Genomic DNA, 20,516 nt, shown 5'->3' on the forward strand with positions numbered 1-20,516 from the left:
CGTCATTTAACTAATCCGGAAGTGTTAGAGTTCTAAGCAAAGTTGCTCACTGAGCGCTCAGCCGCTGCTGCCCGCCTCACCTTTGCTGTTCTCTATTATTTTCTACAGTGAGGGACGGCCACGCTTATTTATAACTTCTTTCCGTTTGGAGGCGGGGTTAGGGCGGAGTCATCCCTTGACTTTGTAGAGGTGACCTGCTGTCAGTGTAGATCTGCCGGTCATGGGCTCTGTAGGTGTGAACGTATTGAGGACGATGATGAGAGGGTTGAGTGAAGGGCCCGGATTTGACCGAGTACTGAATAAGGTATGACGGGCTGCGATCTGATTGTACGGTCTACCAAACTCTGTCATACGAGACAAGCCTGAGCCATCCATTCATATTGGATATATTTACAGAGGACGTTGTGCTGCTCTGTGGTCTGAAAAAAAATGTACAATCAGATTGTTTGGTATATGGTCAGCTTTGGACACACGTAGGACTAATGCCAATAGGAACCCAACGGCGCTTTCTGTGTACAATAGATGCAGTTGCAGGGATCTGCAATTAGCGGACCTCCAGCTGTTACAAAACTACAAGTCCCAACATGCCCCTGTCTCTGGGTGTCATGCTTGTGGCTGTCAGTCTTGGTATGCCTCATGGGATTTGTAGTTCTACAACAGCTGCAGGTCCACTAATCAAAAAACAGTGTGGGATTCAAGGGGTTAAAGTAGGCAGTAAGGAGGTGACAAATGCTCTCTAAAGAGTGACCTGAAGGTGGATCGCTCTTCAGAGATCAAAGCACATGTGAACAAGCCCTTATTCTGTAAACCAGGGATATGCAATTAGTGGGCCTCCAGCTGTTGCAGAACTACAAGTCCCATGAAGCATAGCAAGACTCTGACAGCCACAAGCATGACGCCCAGAGGCATGATGGGACTTTTAGTTTTGCAACAGCATTACATTTCAATTATTTACAGCGAGTATTACAATGTCCAGGTCAATTATCAAAAATGTGCATCTCATCCGAGAGTCGTACCCCAATAACTGCTAGCCATTGCCTGGCAAGTCAAGGAGAAACAAATACACATACCGTATATACTCGAGTATAGGCCGACCCGAATATAAGCCGAGGCCCCCAATTTACCCCCAAAAAACTGGAAAACTTATTGACTCGTGTATAAGCCGAGGGTGAGACATGGCTGTCCATCCCTGTGTGTCCGTCCATCCCTGTGTGTGTGTCCGTCCATCCATCCCTGTGTGTGTGTCCATCCATCCATCCATCCCTGTGTGTGTGTCCGTCCATCCCTGTGTGTGTGTCCGTCCATCCATCCCTGTGTGTGTGTCCATCCATCCATCCATCCATCCCTGTGTGTGTATCCATCCATCCATCCATCCCTGTGTGTGTGTGTGTGTGTATTCATCCATCCATCCATCCCTGTGTGTGTGTGTGTGTGTATCCATCCATCCATCCATCCCTGTGTGTGTATCCATCCATCCATCCATCCCTGTGTGTGTGTGTGTGTGTATTCATCCATCCATCCATCCCTGTGTGTGTGTGTGTGTGTATCCATCCATCCATCCATCCCTGTGTGTGTGTGTGTGTGTATCCATCCATCCATCCATCCCTGTGTGTGTGTGTGTGTGTGTGTGTGTGTGTGTGTGTGTGTGTGTCCGTGCAGCCTTGTGTGTGTGTCCAGCCTACCTGTGTCCCAAGCCTCCGTCCCGAGCCGCCGTCGTCCCGAGCCTCCTCTGTCCCGTGCCTCCTCTGTCCCGTGCCTCCTCTGTCCCGTGCCTCCTCCGTCCCGTGTCGTGCCGATGGATCGCCGCTCCAGGATCGCCGCTCTTCTCGGCGGCCATTCTACAATTCAAAAGCCGCGCCTCCGTCCTCCGCCTGTGATAGGCGGAACACTCAATTTCCCAGCAGCCTGTGTTCCGCCTATCACGGACATCCTCTCATACTCGTCCGTAGTATGAGAATGAACGGATGTCCGTGATAGGCGGAACACTGACTGCTGGGAAATTCAGTGTTCCGCCTATCACAGGCGGAGGCGGAGAAGGAGGCGCGGCTTTTGAATTTTAATGTCCGCCGTCTGTCTGCTCGATACGCTGATCGAGCAGTCAGACAGCGGTGACTCGAGTATAAGCCGAGGGGGCACTTTCAGCCTCAAAAAAGAGGCTGAAAATCTCGGCTTATACTCGAGTATATACGGTACGTAGCAATCACTGGCAGTCCCTCAAGGTTTCTTCATTATTCCTTGACCGTGGTATAGTGCAGGATCATGGGGGGGAGAGACCATATCCAGAAAGTAGTTAGTCAAACCAGAGGGGGTTCAGGGTCCAAGTCTATTTTTATTATAATTTTTTTTTTACTGGTAATGGCGGTGATCTGCGATTTTTTGCTAATAATAAATGTGTGTGTGTGTGTGTGTGTGTGTATATGTGTGTATATATATATATATATATATATATATATATATATATAAATTATTTGGAGGGAAAAGGGTGATGTAGTTGCTTAGATTTAAAAGCACACTACATCATTTGTTGACTATAAGGCTTGATTCACACTAACGCGTTTTTGATGCATTTTGCAGAAATGCAGGGAAATTTTTTAACATGGGTTCCTATGGAACATGTTCACATCAATGCATTTTTGTGCCTCTGCGTTTTTGGAAAGGTCAGGACTTTTTTTCATGCAAAATGCAGCGTTTTGCATGCAAAAGAAGTCAAGGGACCTGCATCATAGTACCGCGATTTTGCAGCGATTTGCGTTTAAAAAATAAAAATAAAATTTCACTGTATTTAGCTGGTTGCTAAGCAACCACAGTTTAAAGAAACCCCAAAATCGCGTGTCCAAAAACGCGACAAGCACTGCAAAAACGCTCAAAAGCAACATGCATAGTTGTGAATCGAGCCTTAAGTAGATCTCTTTATACAATATCTACTTCTGTAAGAAAAAGATTCTAGAGTACACCCTCTGGCATAAAAAACATGAAACGGTCACCGGTTTATATTAACTATAAGTTAATATTCAGTAATGAATAATGTGATTTAGTTAGTCTACATTCAGATGGCTGAATATCTGCATCTAGTTTGCTGCATTTGGCGGTGACTAAAGCTGCCTCTGAATGCAGCAACACTCAACTGCTATTGTTGCATACAAAAAATGGGACGCTATTCCTCCCAACGACACCAACTATTTCTCCTCCTATTACCAAAGATCAGGTATTGTTTACCCTGACTGGGTACAGCCAGGCCCCCCTAAAGTCTGAAGGACAGGAAACTTGACCTTTCTTTAAAAAGTTTGGAGATCCCTGCACTATAGTGCGCACTTGTCTCAATCCAGAGCACTTAGTGTCATTTCTGCCTGCTGCTTCCTTCCTCTGTTATCAGCATGAATCACTTCTGACAAGTTTTACTGACACCAAGAAAAGAAAGGTGACAGGGGAGGGACCTCCAGCTGATTGACAGCCTCAGCTGTGTTCCTGTGGGGGGAGGGGATGTCTTCCCTCCAATCAGCTCTCAGAACTCTCCTCACTGAGCTCTGCAGAGTGTAACTTCAGCTCTCCGCCCCCTTTTTTCCCTAGCAGCTCAAACAAGCGTATACATTTTGCAATTTGAACACATGAAGAGAAGACTACAGATAAACAGCTACAACATATGTAGAAGGCTTTGTTTCATCTCTGTATCACCTGAGGCCAGTCACTTCACTGGGTATATGAAAGGGTTTACAACCACTTTAATCTTAGTTTCTTCACTAACCACTTGCCGACCGGCTCACGCCGATATACGTTGGCAAAATGGCATGGCAGCGCATAACGTATGGGTACGTTGTTCCCTCTAAGAACCGCTGGAGGCGCACGTGGCCACGGCATGGTGGGAGACCCAATGCTCGTGGCTAGCGGGTGCGATGGCCGCTGGCCACCAGGGTTCATGGGCACGAGAGCCAGCGCGGCTGTTCTGTCAGGGAGGAGACATATCGTTTGTTCCTAGTAAGTAGGAACAGCGATATGTCTCTCCCCCAGTCAGTCCTATTCCCTTACAGTTAGAAACACTAATTAGGGAACATGTTTAACCCCTTGATTGCCCCCTAGTGTTAACCCCTACCAGTGACATTTACACAGTAATCTGTGCATTTATATAGCACTGATCGTGTGTATAAATGTCAATGGTCCCAAAAATGTGTCAAAAGTGTCTGATCTGTCCACCGCAATGTTGCAGTACCGCTAAAAATTGCAGATCACTGCCATTCCTAGTAAAAAAATAAAATAATAGCATAAATCATTCCCATAGTTTGTGGACGCTATAACTTTTGAGCAAACAATCAATATACGCTGATTGCACAAATTTAGTTTGGGTACAGCGTCGCACAACCGTGCAATTGTCAGTTAAAGCAGAGGTTCACACAAAAATTGAACCTCCTCTTTTTGGAACCCTCCCCCCTCCGGTGTCACATTTGGCACCTTTCAGGGGGTAGGGGGGTGCAGATACCTGTCTATGCGTCTTCCTGTTCCCCCGCGCTGTCTGTTGGGACACACACGGATACCAGAGACAGCAGGGACCATTCGGTTTGTGCTGCGCGACTCGCGCGTGTGCCGTAGGGAAGCCGTAAGGCTTAATTTCCTGACTCCCTTACCGAAGATGGCGGCGGCTGCATCCGAGGACCCGAAGGACGGTTCGGCCTTGGGTGCTGACATCGCTGGACCCTGGAACAGGTGAGTGTCCTTATTTTAAGTCCGCAGCGGCAGTATTTGTAGCTGCTGGCTTCTAAATAAAAAATTGGAGGACTTCCGCTTTAAAGCGACGCAGTGCCAAATTGTAAAAAGTGCTCTGGTCAGGAAGGGGATAAAATCTTCCAGGGCTGAAGCAGCTAAAGGATAATTTCTGGACTTCAGTCACTATTTACTGCTTGTAATTACATGGCACTTCTCCCTCAGAGCTCTTCCTCCAATAGCTCCTCTCCAGGGCAGTTTAATACCAGGCTACAATGAACTTTTTTCACCAGTCAGTATATCAAAGTAGGTATATAGAATTATTCTTTGCTCGACCATGGTTTCAGCTCGCACCATCATATTCTGCTCTGGAAAAATACTTGAAAGCCAAAGCGTGGACAAGGAAAGAATGGATTCTGGTAAAGAATATGCCTAGAGGGAGAGCTTGCTGTTTCCTAGAAGCAGTAGAGTGATTTTTCTTTATATTTCAAATGTATGCGTGTCAACCTTGGTCCAACCAGAAGTCAGGAGGATTGGTACCTTTCCATGTATGGTAACTGCATCTGAGAAGAATGTCCTTAACACTAAAACGTGAGTTTATGCACCACATGGATGTAATTAAGCCCTGGGGGTGCATGCATTTTTTTTTTTTTTTTTTTTTTTGTGCATTTGGGAGCCCATTCAAATAATGGGCTACCTTTAAAGAATACGTTTGTGACCATGTTACATCCATATTTAGAGTGTAACATGTACCAAGTTCAGCATTTGCCTCCTCTCCCCCCTGATCCTCCCCCTTCCTTGTGAAAGGGGGTCAAGGATCTTCTCCCTGCATTTGCTGTCACAATTCAAAAAGAGCATGGCCATGTGAGGCTTCCGCCCACACAGCCACATCTTTTATTCACAGTTCTGTAAATGAATGAACTACAAGTACCGTCATCCATTGCGGCTGGTGGCTTGTAGTTCTCAAAACTACCAAGGTGCTGATGAATGCTTTGGTAGTTCATTGATCTTCCTGTCATTCAGTAACTGCCTCCCCGTAGCGGAGGTACAAGCAGACAGCTACACACGGACAGTCTGCAGGAGCCTGGCATTGGACCCACGATCTGCTGATCACGGGTGCAAAGCTTTACAGGCTCAAATAATAGAACATACCTGTTTTCTCAATGCATATACACAGTGATTCCCCCAAATGCACTGCAGTACACCTAAGTAGGTTAAAGTAGAACTATAGGCAAAACTCCTGTTTTCATTTTGGATAGGGTTAGGGGGAGTCATAACCTCTGTCAGATTTTTTTTTTTTGCCATCTGTGTTCCATTGCAGATTTCCTTTTACTTCCTGTCCCATAGCCAAACAGGAAGTGAGAGGAAATCCCTGAAAATTTAGGGAATCTAACTAGTGTCCCCATCGGAAGATTTCCCCTCCTGTTATTTTTGGGGACAACCCAAAATTTGGGATTTTCTTTTACTTTCACTTTCAATGATAATGGTAAATGGAACAAATAGGGGGCACAGACTGCAATAAAAACTTACAAACATTGTAATCCATCTCCACTCTATCCAAAACAAAAAAATGCCTTTAATTATGCTTTAATCTATTTGGAGTGATGTTTTTGTACTGCGCATGCACAGACCCATCAGAGGCATTTCTTGTTAGAACACCCCCTCAATAGCAGGCTCCCGCCACAAGGAACTGACCTGTATAGTAGTCATGCTGTCCATGGTGTGAAGTCCTTACAATATTATGTACACATGTAAATGTTTGCACCACCGCTGCTCAGGGGCAACATGTAAATATCAACAAAGTGTAGTCAACTGCGGTGCTGCCGCTGATTAAACACTACAGTATGTGTGTTTACGAGTTAGCCCTGAATGAATCATGTATGCAACAGAGGCGCATGGGCAGAATGACCTTTGCCCATTAAGAATTGGCAAGGGTTATTCTGCGCATGCTTCTCAGCCACATAAATTACTCATTTAGTGCTGACATGTGAACATCAGTGGCCCTGTGAATGAGCTAAAAAAACAGTGTCTTACAGATAGGTCCCTGCCCTTCTCATCATATATCAACAATATCTTGGATACTGTCGTACAGCGATCTCATTGCAGTGACTCACCCAGGGCTGGAAAATACTGGTTTTACAAAATTCACTGCTATGGCTCCTTTGTAAAAAATGATGTCTGCACAGCTGATCACCATAGAGAATATTGGCTTTCTTCTCTCTGCCAGCGGCAGCCAGTCATCTGTTTGCACACACATACTAACCTATGACAAAGTGCGCTTCACACTCTGCCAGGGCTGTGTTCTAGGATCAGTAGCCACAGAACCTGGGGCTGCTAGCAGGTGGCATGGGTGTATAACTGTTTAAAGTAAGGCTGATGTTTAGTTCCACTTAATATAGTTAGCCTTAATCTTTTTCAATAAAGCCAAATTCCAGGTAGGGCTGTTGTTGCACTGGATCAGTTTGGACCAAAGTAACTATTGTAAAGTTTGGGGTTGTAAAGCTCAAGTGTAGCACCTGCTAGCATATACAGTCCACACCAGAAATGATCATTTAAGGGCTTGTTGGCCCACTTTTATTTAAGAAAGTTAAAACAAAATTCCAGATAACAAAATCAGAGTTTTCCTCGCAGGGGTTTCCACCATCAACGCAAAGTATTTGTAAATTCATGCTCTTGGCTTACACATGCAATAAAATATTTATTCAGCCTCCTGGCTTACACATACAGCAGTTCTGCTCAGGCCCTCCACTTCAGACCCTCGTCTGTCTCCCACTGATCATTTCCTTGCTAACGCTATCCACTTGGATAGCAACCCCTTGCTACTTCAACCCTCAGGCCCCAATGCACACATGCACTCTCTGGCTTCTCCCTTGCACACCTAGACTCATTGGAAGGGTGGAGCCCAGAACAGTGGCCATGTGACTATTACTAGCCCAGCACACACCTGACTAGTCAGTGTGCTGGTGGTTCCAAAAACCTGGACCCAAGATTGGGGATTTCCTCCCACCAAGTTCTCTAAAATAATCTCCAAGCTCCAGGTCTCAACAGGGATTTTTCTAAACAATGAGGAAACTGAAAAGCCAGTTTTCTCCCAATTAAGTAAACCCCCTGGAGCCCCTCAACCTGCCTGGTTCAGAATTCTGGGTTAACATCACCCTGGTGGGGCACCGCTCTGCCACACTATGCATGAGTCATACCTGGAAGATCCACATGGAAGCTGGAAATCAATGTAGTAGGCATAGCTACTACTGTACAGTGATTGCCCCTGGCTTCCAGGTCCCAAGCCAAGCAGCTGCCTTGCTGCTTAGGGTATACAGGAGGTCACATGCTTGGGCCCAATTTAGAGAACACTTTTAATTTATTCTGTGAAAGGAAAGCATTCCCTGATTCAGTGATTCTCAACCAGGGTTCAGTGGAACCTCAGGGTTCCTCCAGAGGTTGCTAGGGGTTCCTTCAGCTTTGGGCAATTTCTGCCTCTCAGATAAGTTCCCACTGACACCATTGATCTTTTTACTTATCTGTAAGGAGGTCATTCTTCCCAATGACCACAAGTGTAAGGACCATTCTTCCAACTGACCATCACACTAATGTATCATGAGTTGTAGATTTCAAATTTTTTAGCAGGGGTTCCCCAAGACCGGAGAACTATTTCAAGGGTTCCTCTGTATTGAAAAGGTTGAGAAAGGCTGCTTGGACGAAGTAGAGAAGCAGGGCGGTGACGTTACAATCTCCACTTTGTCCAATCAGAAAATGCTTTTCATTCATTGAAAAAATGCAAGGTGTTCTTTGAATAGTGCCTATGCCATGTGAGCAACCTTCTGCAGGGCAGTCGCTCAGCATGGGACACAGAAGCTAGCGGCAGTTACCATGATATCCAGCTTCCACAGGGATTGACCAGGAAGGGCACATGCATAGTTACATCGGTCCACGTTGGATCAATGTAAATAAACACAAATAGCCATAACTGGAATTCAGCTGTAAGTTAACGTTTTGAAGAGTTTTATCTTTTAGTTACTAATTTACATTGTTTTAATAAGCTGTGCTGATCCGTGACAATGGTTTATATGGTGCATTGGTCATACTCCTATTTTTCCATACTTTTTTTTGTGAGTGCTGGTCTTGGCTACCTGTTAGCTGAAACAGCAATGACAAAATAGAAAAGTTAAGAGGATGTTGGGGAGCAGCTGGGACCCCTCCATAAGGCCCCTTTCACACCGAGGCGGATTTCAGGCGCTACAGCGCTAAAAATAGCGCCTGAAAAAACGGCCCCTTTCACTCCAGTGTGAAAGCCAGAGGGCTTTCACACTGGAGCGGTGCGCTGGCAGGACGGTGAAAAAAGTCCTGCTAGCCGTATCTTTGGAGCGGTGTATTCACCGCTCCTACCCATTGATTTCAATGGGGCAGCGCAGCTATACCACAGGCAAAAACCATTTTTCGGCTTAAAACTGCCCCGCTAGCGGCTGCACACTGCCGCTAAAACTGTGGTAAAGCGTCGCTAAAAATAGAGACGCTTTACCGCCGACGCCCGCACCGCCCCAGTGTGAAAGGAGCCTTAGGGACACAAGGGCGCCAACCACTTATGTGACAAAAGTGAATGAATATTTGCTATCGCTAGACTCGCCACACTGATCCTTTTTGAGACCCGTCATCAGATTGGCTGAAAGGACAGGCGATCCTATTGGATGCCTAGGAAGAGGAGGGAGGAGACGAACAGTGGAAGCCGCCGTGATGCAGAAGAGGAGCAGAAGACACAGGAGCCACTGCCTGCAACCCACCCGTCCACAGGGTAAGTGCCAGGTTTGATTAACGACCGGGGGGTTGTCCAGGTGACCCGACTAGCCGCCACTATTGGGAAGAATGAAAGTCACTTTCAAGGATCGAGGTCCTAATGTCAGACTTAGAAAAGTAAGTCTGTCACTTGTTGGAGAATATGTCCAATACTTGTTCCAGAACTTTAACTCACTAAATAGCACAGATAGAGAGTCAGCATGGCACCCCCCAAGCAATTTGTATTTTCAGAAGGTGTTGGTAATAAAAAGTATAAAGTATTTCTTTTAAACTAGCAAATGTACACATTTTCTCTAATTGTTTTACATTTTTCAGCTACAAATTGTATCTGCAATTCCTGGAAAACTGGTCTGTGAAATGAAAGTTGATGAGGATCACACAAACCGCGGTGGTACGTTACACGGAGGCCTGACTGCTACCTTGGTGGATATGGTTTCCACAGTTGCCCTGTTAAACACAGACCGAGGAGCTCCAGGTGTTAGTGTGGACATGAATATTACGTATGTATGCATTTTTGTATTTTTTTTAAATACTTTTAGGTTTTTATATTCTATATTTTAAAAATTTGCTCATTTGTTGGAGTATATTAACAGGAAGGAAACTGCTGCTGCATTAAATTTATCTGGAATTTAGGTTTAGCCAGTAGTAAAGAGTTAAGAATCATTTTGCAGTCTACTATCAGGCAATTTATAGCTTTTCCACTGTGGATGTTATCACAGTGAGTCTAATACCTGCACAACAAGAGTTCAAGATTCTAACATCCCTTAAAGGAGCCCCAATCCTCCTCTTCTCTGTCTCCCTGCCAGCGCTTCTGGCTCCTTCCCCTTGCTGAGTGCCCCCCTAGTAAGCTTCTGGCTCCTTCCCCTTGTTAATTCCCCCCCCCCCCCCCAGTGAGCCTTTTGCTATAGTGCTATTACGTGGGCTCAATCATAAGCCACAAGCTGTGTGACCTTTAACACAGTGCTGCTTGGCCCCACCCCTGCTCCCTTCTCACTGTCTGTGATTGACAGCAGCAGGAGCCAATGGCTCAAACTGCTGCCTCTGGGCCAGTGAGGAAGGAGAGCAGAGATGTTGCTTTCGTGCACAGTGCTGAATATAAAAATTAAATTAAAATCTGCGGTCTGATGCCCCCCAGTGGTGCACCTCCATGCCTTGGGACTTTATATGAGGTACAACACACACAGCCACTAAATATATAGTATTCATGATTGACCATTTATTTGATAGATGAATACAATTCTCATTCCATTATATAGAACGCAATATACAATAATGGCAATCTGATTTGTAGTCGTTCCAGAACAATACATTTTTATACATGATAAAATAATCCAAGCATTAATACATAATTCAATAGAAAAATGCATCCTAAAACTTGACGCGTTTCGTGAATCTCTGTTCACTTCCTCAGGAATAGATGAACATGTAAATTTCTGTCAGATCACTTTACAGTTATTTATTTAGCAATAAAGATTGCTACATAAACACACATGGTTAACCTGGATAAGGGTGCATGGTATTCCTCAGAAACCAATATTATTTCTGAGGGAGAGTACTGATCAACCAGGAAACTCCATCCTGGCTGTTTGCTTCCCTTTTTTTTTTTTTTTTTTTATTATGCCACGTACACACGGTCGGATTTTCCGACTGGAAATGTTGGATGTGAGCTTGTTGTCGGAAAGTCCTACCGTGTGTATGCTCCATCGAACATTTGCTGTCAGACTTTCCACCAACAAATGTTGGCTAGCAGGTTCTCAAATTTTCTGCCAACAAAACTTTGTTGTCAGAAAGTCCGATCGTGTGTACACAAGTCTATGCACAAAAGTCCACGCATGCTCAGAAGCAGAAGTGTCCGCTCTTGTAAACTAGCGTTCATAATGGAGAATTTAACATTCATGAAGTGGCAAATTATGAAATCTCCAAATGCAGCGCACAATTCTATTCTTCTTTAATGGGATAATAATGAAGCTGCTTTGCTGGTGATACTGATGGAGTTATTGAAAACTAATTTTCAAAGCCTTTTTTTTCAAGTGATATCAAGAATAATATTAATAGTGCAAAATAAAAAAACGTGAATCAGCACTCACCAAACTTCTTCTAACACGAAATTAGCAGAAGGAGCCCAAAGGGTGGTGCTAAAGAGCTGAAAAACAACGTATTACGTCACTAGGTTCGTAATTGTCGGCCAACATTTGTGTGACCCTGTGTATGCAAGACAAGTTGGAGTAAACAACCTTCAAACAAAATTCCATGGTTTTGCTGTTGGAAAGTCCAATCGTGTGTACGGGGCATAATGGTGCATTTAGATATGTGAAAAAACTCAGAAATTTTATGGTTTTTTGATCTGACCATTATTTAGCAATTGTCACCTTGAAAGGTACACTCACCACATTGGCCCCAATCTTCATCTTCTGGGGTCCCTCGGTGGCTGTCTAGGCTCCTCCCCACAAGAGCTAACCCCCCTCTAGGAAGCATTCTCCCAAGGGGGTTAGTTTGCGGGCACACTCCTGTGTGATACACGTGTGGTATCACTTGGCCCCGACGCGATGCGTCATTGATTTGATTAACAGCAGCGGGAGCCAATGGCTGCGCTGCTATCAATCGTCCAATAAAGAGCACACAGGAGCTGGGGGAAAGCAATGTGGGATCGCGCCCACAGAGATTTGGGGCTCGGGGGGGGAGGGGGGGTTGCGGTTGAGTTCAAGGTATTTTTTCACCTTAATGCATTAAGTTGAAAAAACATGAAGCTTTACAACCCCTTTAAGCTTGGACCTTAATCCAACCTCCTGTGGTGGTTCTCTTAGTCTGAGTTGAAGCCCATCATAATGATGTACCAGTAGATACCTGTGGGTGAGGATGGGGCTAAGTGGCAACTATAAACTTTGATATCTGCATGTCTCAAATCTAAGGATTTCAGGGGTGCTGTTGAAGATAACACAAGATATATGCAGGCACCATTGGGTGCACATCACATGCTAATGCCAGCTTATGTTCAATGTCGTGAGTACAGATTCACTTTAAAGGTAACTTTTCGGCTGCCCAAAAAGTACAAAATGAAACTTAACTTCACAGAACAGGTAGGCATCCCTGGGAGCCAGGAAAATATGCCTTACATGTTCCCTGTAATGTAAAGACATAAATATCTGGTTCAGCCACAAGATGGTGCTCTATATATAGGAAGAATATGATCTTCAGAATCACTAAAAAAATAGTATAATTTTGGAGATGCTGGACTTCACATAATACAATTAATTGTGTGCTGCGCCTGCGCTTCACCACTATATAAATGTGAAAAAATTATAAATGTATAAAATGATATCCTAAAAAATAGCAATATATGCGAACAGCAATATTTAAATAAACATATCCATGAAAAAATCACTATATGCTCCAATTCTTGTAAGTAAAGTCTCTTTGTGCACCACACATACTAAGGTGTGAATGTGATCAAAAACTGTGGAAGCTGTTTGGAAGTCACTTAAAGAGATAGTCACCTTCGTTATTTTTTTAACTTTTTGGACTATTTTTGGGGATTTTGATTGCACTTTTCACATTCAGTATATATTTTGATCACATTCACATCTTAGTATGTGTGAAGCATGGACAGACTTGTATGAATTGGAGCATACAGTGATTTTTTTTTTATGGATATGTTTATTTAAATATTGCTATAAATATTTTTAGCTTTATATATTGCTATTTTTTATGATACAATTTTATACATTTATAATTTTCTCATTTATTTAAAGGTGAAGCGCAGCACACAATTAATTGTATTCACCTTAATACATATATTGTGTATATAGTTCTGTTCATTTTTAGTTTAATTTTGGAACACTTACCATAGTTGCTTGCAAGATTTTCCTGGAGTTCACATAACGTCTTCCGTCATCTCCCTAGTATTACTGTTGAAAACACACATATTCTTCTAGTTGTCCAGTTAAGAGTATGGGTCATTGCAGAACATTTTAACCACAATCTATTTTTACACATTTCCAGCATGTTCATATAAATATATATTGTTTTTTGGCTGTGTCTAGAGTTGTTTTTAATAAGCCTGGAAGTCAAATGTCTGAATTATCTAATGCTGTATTATTCATAACATCAATTCCATACGTATTTAATTACTTCTAATGATCATGCTGCATCTAGGTAACGTGTTGATATACCTACAGCTAATGAGAACCTTTTTATTTTTGTTTAAGGTATATGAATGCTGCTAAAATTGGGGAATCAATACTCATCACAGCACAGGTTTTGAAGCAAGGAAAAACCTTGGCCTTTGCAACTGTGGATTTAATAAATAAAGATACTGGGAAAATAATTGCACAAGGAAGACACACAAAGCATCTAGGGAATTAGAAGTTGAATATGTTTGTGTTTAATATGCTTGTGTTATGATGAAAGTTTGTGTAACCTTTTCTAAAAACAGTGTTGCCAACCTACCAGAAATGTATTGACATCACACACATTTACTGGCACAGCCAAGATTTTACTGACTTTTCCGAAAGTTACAAAATTACAGTTTTAAGTACAAATATCAGTATTTAGGCTACAAACAAGTTTCATATGGAATTAATGCAAAAAAACATATTTCTTATTTTCTTTTCGATATAGTAAGTAGCTCAGGGACAGGACTCAATGGGCAGGCATACCCACATGAAATTGACTCTGAAAGTGACACTGACAGCAGTATGCAGCAGCACAAATGATGACACCTCCCTACCATGTCCCCTCTTGAGTCACAGTGCCAGTCTGTCTCCATGCCAGGTGGTTCCTTCAGTCCAAACAGCAGTGGCAGTCCCTCTCCGGCTTGCCTTGCTCCCGTCCTGCAGATGGGGTTCCGCTTAGCGCGCCTGTGTCTCCTGTGGTCAGTTGTGTGGCTTTGACCCCTTCTCAGTTGTTCTTGGTGTAGTTTGGGCTTACGCACGCAATGTAAATGTTTTCTCACCTGTGGCCCACATCACACAGTGGGTGAACAGTATGCAGGTGGTAGTTGGGATTATATCCTAGCAGGCTGGTGGGTGACATTACATCACACACAGTGGGGCAATCATTTCCCCATCTATGTGTGCTGTGTTCCAGAACCAGTTTCGGTTTTGACAGCGAGGATCCCGCTATGTGTGTGATGTTAGGTCACCTGCCTGCTGTGTTAGTAAACCCATCAGCCTTCTGTGTCATAGTTCCACCCACCTGCTGTCTATGATGTAAGCCACAAACACGGAACTTCAGTCGGCTATAGATGGTTTCAAATTCCAGCTGAACTGGCTGAGATTTGATCCATGTATGGCAGGGGTCTCAAACTGGCGGCCCTCCAGCTGTTGCAAAGCTACAAGTCCCATCATGCCTCTGCCTGATGGAGTCATGCTTGTAACTGTCAGCCTTGCAATGCCTCATGGGAGTTGTAATTTTGCAACAGCTGGAAGGCTGCAAGTTTGAGACCCCTGATGTATGGGCAGGCTGATTATACCCAAGTCGATCCACCCAAGTCAACCACCATTTCGGATTTCTAACATGCTATTATTGCCAGCGGCTATAGCTGCTAGCAATAATCACTGTGCTCTCCCAGCAGTGATGGCTCCTCATGTGGTGACCCCCCACACCCCACAGACAGAACACTATCTCCACAGGAGGTATGTGTTGATGGGGGAATCAAGTGAAAATCGCATCATCTATGGCCTGCCTTCTCCACTATGTTTAAGTAATTACGTCCGCCCCCTGTTGTGTTTAGGAAGAACTTATAAAGCTGTGTGGTCAAGTGACAGCTAAATAAAAGATTAAAATAAGAAAATAAGTATTTTGAGCCATGTATTCCTGTTTGCTGAACTAGGATTATTGTAGTGTGTTCACAAATACTATTAAAGATTGGACTGCTAAATAAGAATATGTTTTTGTTGAGTAACATGCAAGTTTGGTCTGAATAAAGAGCCTTTTTTCAAAACATGCCTGCTTCAGTGCATTGATTGTTAGCTAATTTTGCTGGATGTAATGGGCTGTTTTTGCTTGCTTATGTACATAAATTGTATAATTGGCAGTTTATTAAAAGCAAAAAAAAAAAAAAAAGCGTAATCGCAAACACATAATAGCTAACAGCACACCGCTCGAACCAGCGTGCGTAATGACGCCACAACCAAGCCCTGTGACAGTGCATTTCATCATACAGGTCATCTTCAGGGGAGTATGAACCATTTAATGGTATCACTTTCCAGTTTGTTGATTTCCTCCTATGTGCCTTGGATTGTCCTTGTACAGTATTATTTGAGTTCAGGCTGGATCTCGGTGAAGGCGTTTTCATGTTTGGGAGGCCATTTGAATCTGGTAAGGAGCTGGTATGCAATCAGGTGGTGGAACACAAATTGCGGAGTATTATCACAGCTTATTCACAGAATTTACAATCACTGGCCACTTTATTAGGTACACCTTGCTAGTACAGGGGTTGGACCCCCTTTTGCCTTGGAAACAGAGATTTGGTCCATATTGACATGATGGCATCATGCAGTTGCTGCAGATTTGTCGGCTGCACTTCCATGATGTGATTCTCCCATTCCACCACATCCCAAAGGTGCTCTATTGGATTGAGATCTGGTGAGTGTGGAGGCCATTAGAGTACAGTGACCTCATTGTTATGTTCATGAATCCAGTGGTGAGATGATTTGAGTTTTGTGACATGGCATATTATCTTGCTGGAAGGAGCTATCAGAAGAAGAGTGCACTGTAGTCATAAAGGGATGGACATACTTGGTTAGGCCGTGGCATTTAAATGATGCTTGATTGGTACTAAGAGGCCCAAAGTGTGCCAAGAAAATATCCCCCACACCATTACACCACCACCACCAGCCCGAACCGTTGATACAAGGCAGGATGGAGCTTTGATTTCATGTTATTTTTATGTGAAATTCTGACCCTACCATCTGAATGTCACAGCTGAAATTGAGACTCCTCAGAACAGGCAATGCTTTTCCAATCTTTAATTGTCCAATTTTTGGGGAGCCTGGGTGAATTGTAGCCACAGTTTCCTGTTCTTATCTGACAGAAGTGGCACCTGGTGTGGCCTTCTGCTGTAGCCCTTCTGCTTTAAGGTTTGATGTGTTGTGCGTTCAGAGATGGTATTACCTTGGTTGTAAGGAGTGGTTATTTGAGTTACTGTTGCTTTTTTTCATCTCAAACCAGTCTACCTATTCTCCTCTGACATCAACAAGGCATTTTCCTCCACACAACTGTCACCCCCTGGATATTTTATTTTTTTGCGGAGCATTCTCTGTAAATTCAAGAGATGGCTGTGCGTAAAAATCCCAGTAGATCAGCAGTTTTTTAAATTCTCAGACCAGCCTGTTTGGCACCAACAACCATGCCACGTTCAAAGTCACTTAAATCCCCTTTCTTCCCCATTCTGATGCTCGGTTTGAACTTCAGCACGTCATCTTCACCACATCTAGATGCCTAAATGCATTGAGCTGCTGCCATGTGATTGGCTGATTAGCAATTTGTGTTACCAAGCAATTGAACAGGTTTACCTAATAACAAAGTGTCTAGTGAGTGTATATTGATTGCACTTTATATAATTTGATGCATGATTGTATTGTTCACTACAAAAGGCTATGTGTGTGTATAAATCCTGATTGGTTGATTTGGCTATGGCTTCACTTTTGTTTTCAGTTTTTTTCTCATTTTTACTGAATCAGCTGCCATGTCTGAAAAAGTTGTAGAATAAAATGAATTTGGGAGTACTAAATTTATACTGTAAAATGTGGTGTCAAAGAAAAACCAAGCAATACAATAGCAATTATTAGTAGCATATTAAGATCTACAGACATCTTTACAGCTCACCAGAGTTTGCTCTGGGGAGCACATCCTGATATTGATTATTGATGGACTTTGTCACTGTGTCACAATTTGTTTTCATTAATCTGAACATTTCAATGTGTGCCTATATTCAGCTTAGCTGGTTATCATGATGGCAGTTGATCCATGTTATCTTTGATTCTGGCATATCTATATTGTTTGGATTGTACACAATTTATTTGTCCTTACACATGTACTTGCACTCCTTGGTTCAAGTACATTGTAATTGTTGCACAATTTTAGGTGTGTATGTTCATTTTTCACATCTGGGGTTTACAGTATATGTCCAAATAGTGCTGCAAATTCTTTTCACTATACTCACATGCAATTAGTCTTATTGTGGTGCTAGCAGCTTATTCTCAACACTGGTAGCGCAGTAATTTTTTCCAATTATTATTATTATTAATATAGATTTGAATAAAAAAAAAACAACAACATAGTAACTTGCTATGACCTAAATGACTGTTTTAGTTTCCAGCCTGACTACACAAATAGAAGCTTAATGCTCACAAGTTTAAGCAATGGGCATAATGGGTAAGATAAATCGGCCTAAATCTAAAGAGAGCTTTAGGAGTTGTGCACACGGACTTCAGCTTGTAAAAGAGCAGCATGTACACAGGGTTGTCAATGGGGGGGGGGGTGCAGCCATATCCATATGGGTCCCCATTGGATCAGTAGGGTGCTGGGCTTCCGCCTTATTTTCTGCCTGTCACTGGAACGTTGGGAATTGCCAGTAAATTAGATGGATATGCAGCATGCCTTTGCAACCCTCCAGTGACTGCCTACCTAGCTGGCTGCTTGAGCTTCTCTTTTGTTTACCATGCTGTGGGTGGAAAAAGGGGGGGATCGATCAGAGCAGGCGGGAGTACCATTAGTCAGATGGCACTGGCCCTGCCCCTGCCTCTCACTTGGCAGCTCACAATATTTCTATGGGAGGCTGGGTCTAGGAGAGCAGAGCTTCTCTGGCCAGTGGTGTGAGTGTGGCCAGCTGAATTATTGTTAGTTGATCTGACTGGCTCTCAGTCAGATATAGCAGTACCCCTTTACAGGCAGGAACTCGTAGCCCCTTGTGGTGTATCAAAAATAACAGGGACCAGTTCGCACTTCTCTTCTGTGACTACTGATCCCAGCACCACCTCTTCAGACGCTGCCAACCGACCTGGCTGCAGCTGCCCCTGCCCTTTTCACTAGCCCTCCAGGTTAATGTCTCCACACCAGTCCTCCAGATTGACTCTTCACCAGCCCACCCGGCTGACTTTTCACCAGCCCACCCGGCTGACTTTTCACCAGCCCACCCAGCTGACTCTCAGGAGATTTCTCAGGAAAGGATGAAGACTTAAGCACACCGCCATCTTCAGGGAGACTGGCTACATGTGGCAGTCTCCCCCTTGTTAGTCCCCAGCAGTGCTGATAAACTCACGCTGTCCTCTCTTGCTTCTCTGCCTTCAGGAAGGGCTTCCTCCCATGTGTTATGGCAGGATCCTTCCAGCACCCCAGGCAGGACACCCCCCCCCAGACAAGGGGGCACTCCTGAAGGGCCACCGACAGCTTCCTCAGCACTGTATCTCCATCTTCCACTCAACTCCCCTGCTGGCATGGACCATGTGTATTTATGGAGTAGTCTTAGCCCTTGTACACACGGTCGGAGATTCCGACAACCAAATCCGTCGGATTTTGTCCGAAACTGCATACACGCGGTCGGACAAAGTTGTCGGAAAATCCGATCTTTCAGAACGTGATGACGTAATTTCGTTACAATGGGACTACGTTCAGGCTAGTAGCCAATAGCTTTGATGTAGGAATTTGATGTGAGCATGCGTGGCACTTTGTCCGATCGGAATTCTCTACACATGATCGGAGTATGTCCGATGGGAGCATTTTGTCGGAAAATATTTCCGGCAAATTGGAAAATTTGGTCCGACGGAAACAGTCCGATGCATACCACACACAGTCGGAATATCCGACAAAACACTCCGATCGGATACATTCTGTTGGAATCTCCGACCGTGTGTACAAGGGCTCAGACCCCTTCCAGCCAGCCTCTGGAGAGTAGCTGAAACTCCATAAATATTCAAGGCAGATCCTCCTAACCTCCACGCACTAAGGTTCTCTAACCCTCGTAACCAGGGGAGGCATCAGAGAGCTGCCAGGGTGAGTTACCCAGCCCCTACACTCTAGTTAACTCTGACCCAGATTTAATCAAGAACTCTTTTCTTTTTTTTTGAATATTTTGAAATTATTTTCTAGTCCTCTCCAAGTTTACACAACAACATTATTATCTTGTCTTTTTAACCACCTCAGTACAGTGCACTTACACCTTCCTGACCAGACCAATTTTCAGCTTTCAGCGCTCTCACAGTTTGAATGACAATTACTCAGTCATCCAACACTGTACCCATATGAAACTTGCATCCTTTTTTCCACACAAATAGAGCTTTCTTTTAGTGGTATTTAATCACTAGTGGGTTTTTTATTTTTTGTGAGATTATATATATATATATATATATATATAATAAAATAAAACTTAAATTTTGTGAAAAAAAAAATCCTTTTTCTTTGTTTCTGTCATAAATCTTTGCTAATTAGTAATTTATCTTCATAGATTTTGGCCAAAATGTATACTGCTACATATCTTTGGTAAAAAATAAGCCACATTAGTGTATATTATTTGGTCTTTGTGAAAGTTATAGAGTCTACAAACTATGGTGCCAATCACTGAAAATTGATCACATCTGATCAGGCCTTCAGTACATCAGGTGTATCTCATTTCTTGAGACCCTAACAAGTCAGGAAAGTACAAATACCCCCCAAATGACCCCTTTTTACAAAGTAGACATTCCAAGGTATTAAGTAAGTAGCATGGTGAGTTTTTTTAAGTTGTCATTTTTTTCCCACAATTCTTTGCATAATGAAGATTTTTTTTTATTATTATTTTTTTCACAAAATTGTCATATTATCAGGTTATTTCTCACACACAGCATATGCATACAACAAATTACACCCCAAAATACATTTTGCTACACTTCCCGAGTACGATGATACCACATGTGTGAGACTTTTACACAGCCTGGCCACTGTGACATGTACTCGGGTACTCAGATGAACTGTGACGGGTACTCAGATGAACTGTGACAGCTACTCAGGTACTCCGATGGACTGGGACAGGTACTCGGGTACTCTGATGGACCGGGACA

At 43.4% G+C, this 20,516-nt stretch overlaps 1 protein-coding gene across 1 annotated transcript; it reads left to right on the forward strand.

The window, feature by feature from the left end:
• Positions 1–28: 28 nt before the first annotated feature.
• ACOT13 (acyl-CoA thioesterase 13) lies at positions 29–15,423 on the forward strand. The gene is made up of 3 exons (XM_077492286.1): positions 29–304; positions 9,796–9,980; positions 13,686–15,423. Exons 1-3 carry the CDS (start codon positions 221–223, stop codon positions 13,840–13,842), a joined length of 426 nt encoding a protein of 141 aa, XP_077348412.1. The 5' UTR covers positions 29–220; the 3' UTR covers positions 13,843–15,423.
• The last annotated feature ends 5,093 nt before the right edge of the window (positions 15,424–20,516 follow it).

Source organism: Lithobates pipiens, unplaced genomic scaffold (genome assembly GCF_037356315.1).
Source record: "Lithobates pipiens isolate NorthernLeopardFrog02 unplaced genomic scaffold, aLitPip1_a1.2 Scaffold_19, whole genome shotgun sequence".
Taxonomy (NCBI): Eukaryota; Metazoa; Chordata; class Amphibia; order Anura; family Ranidae; genus Lithobates; species Lithobates pipiens.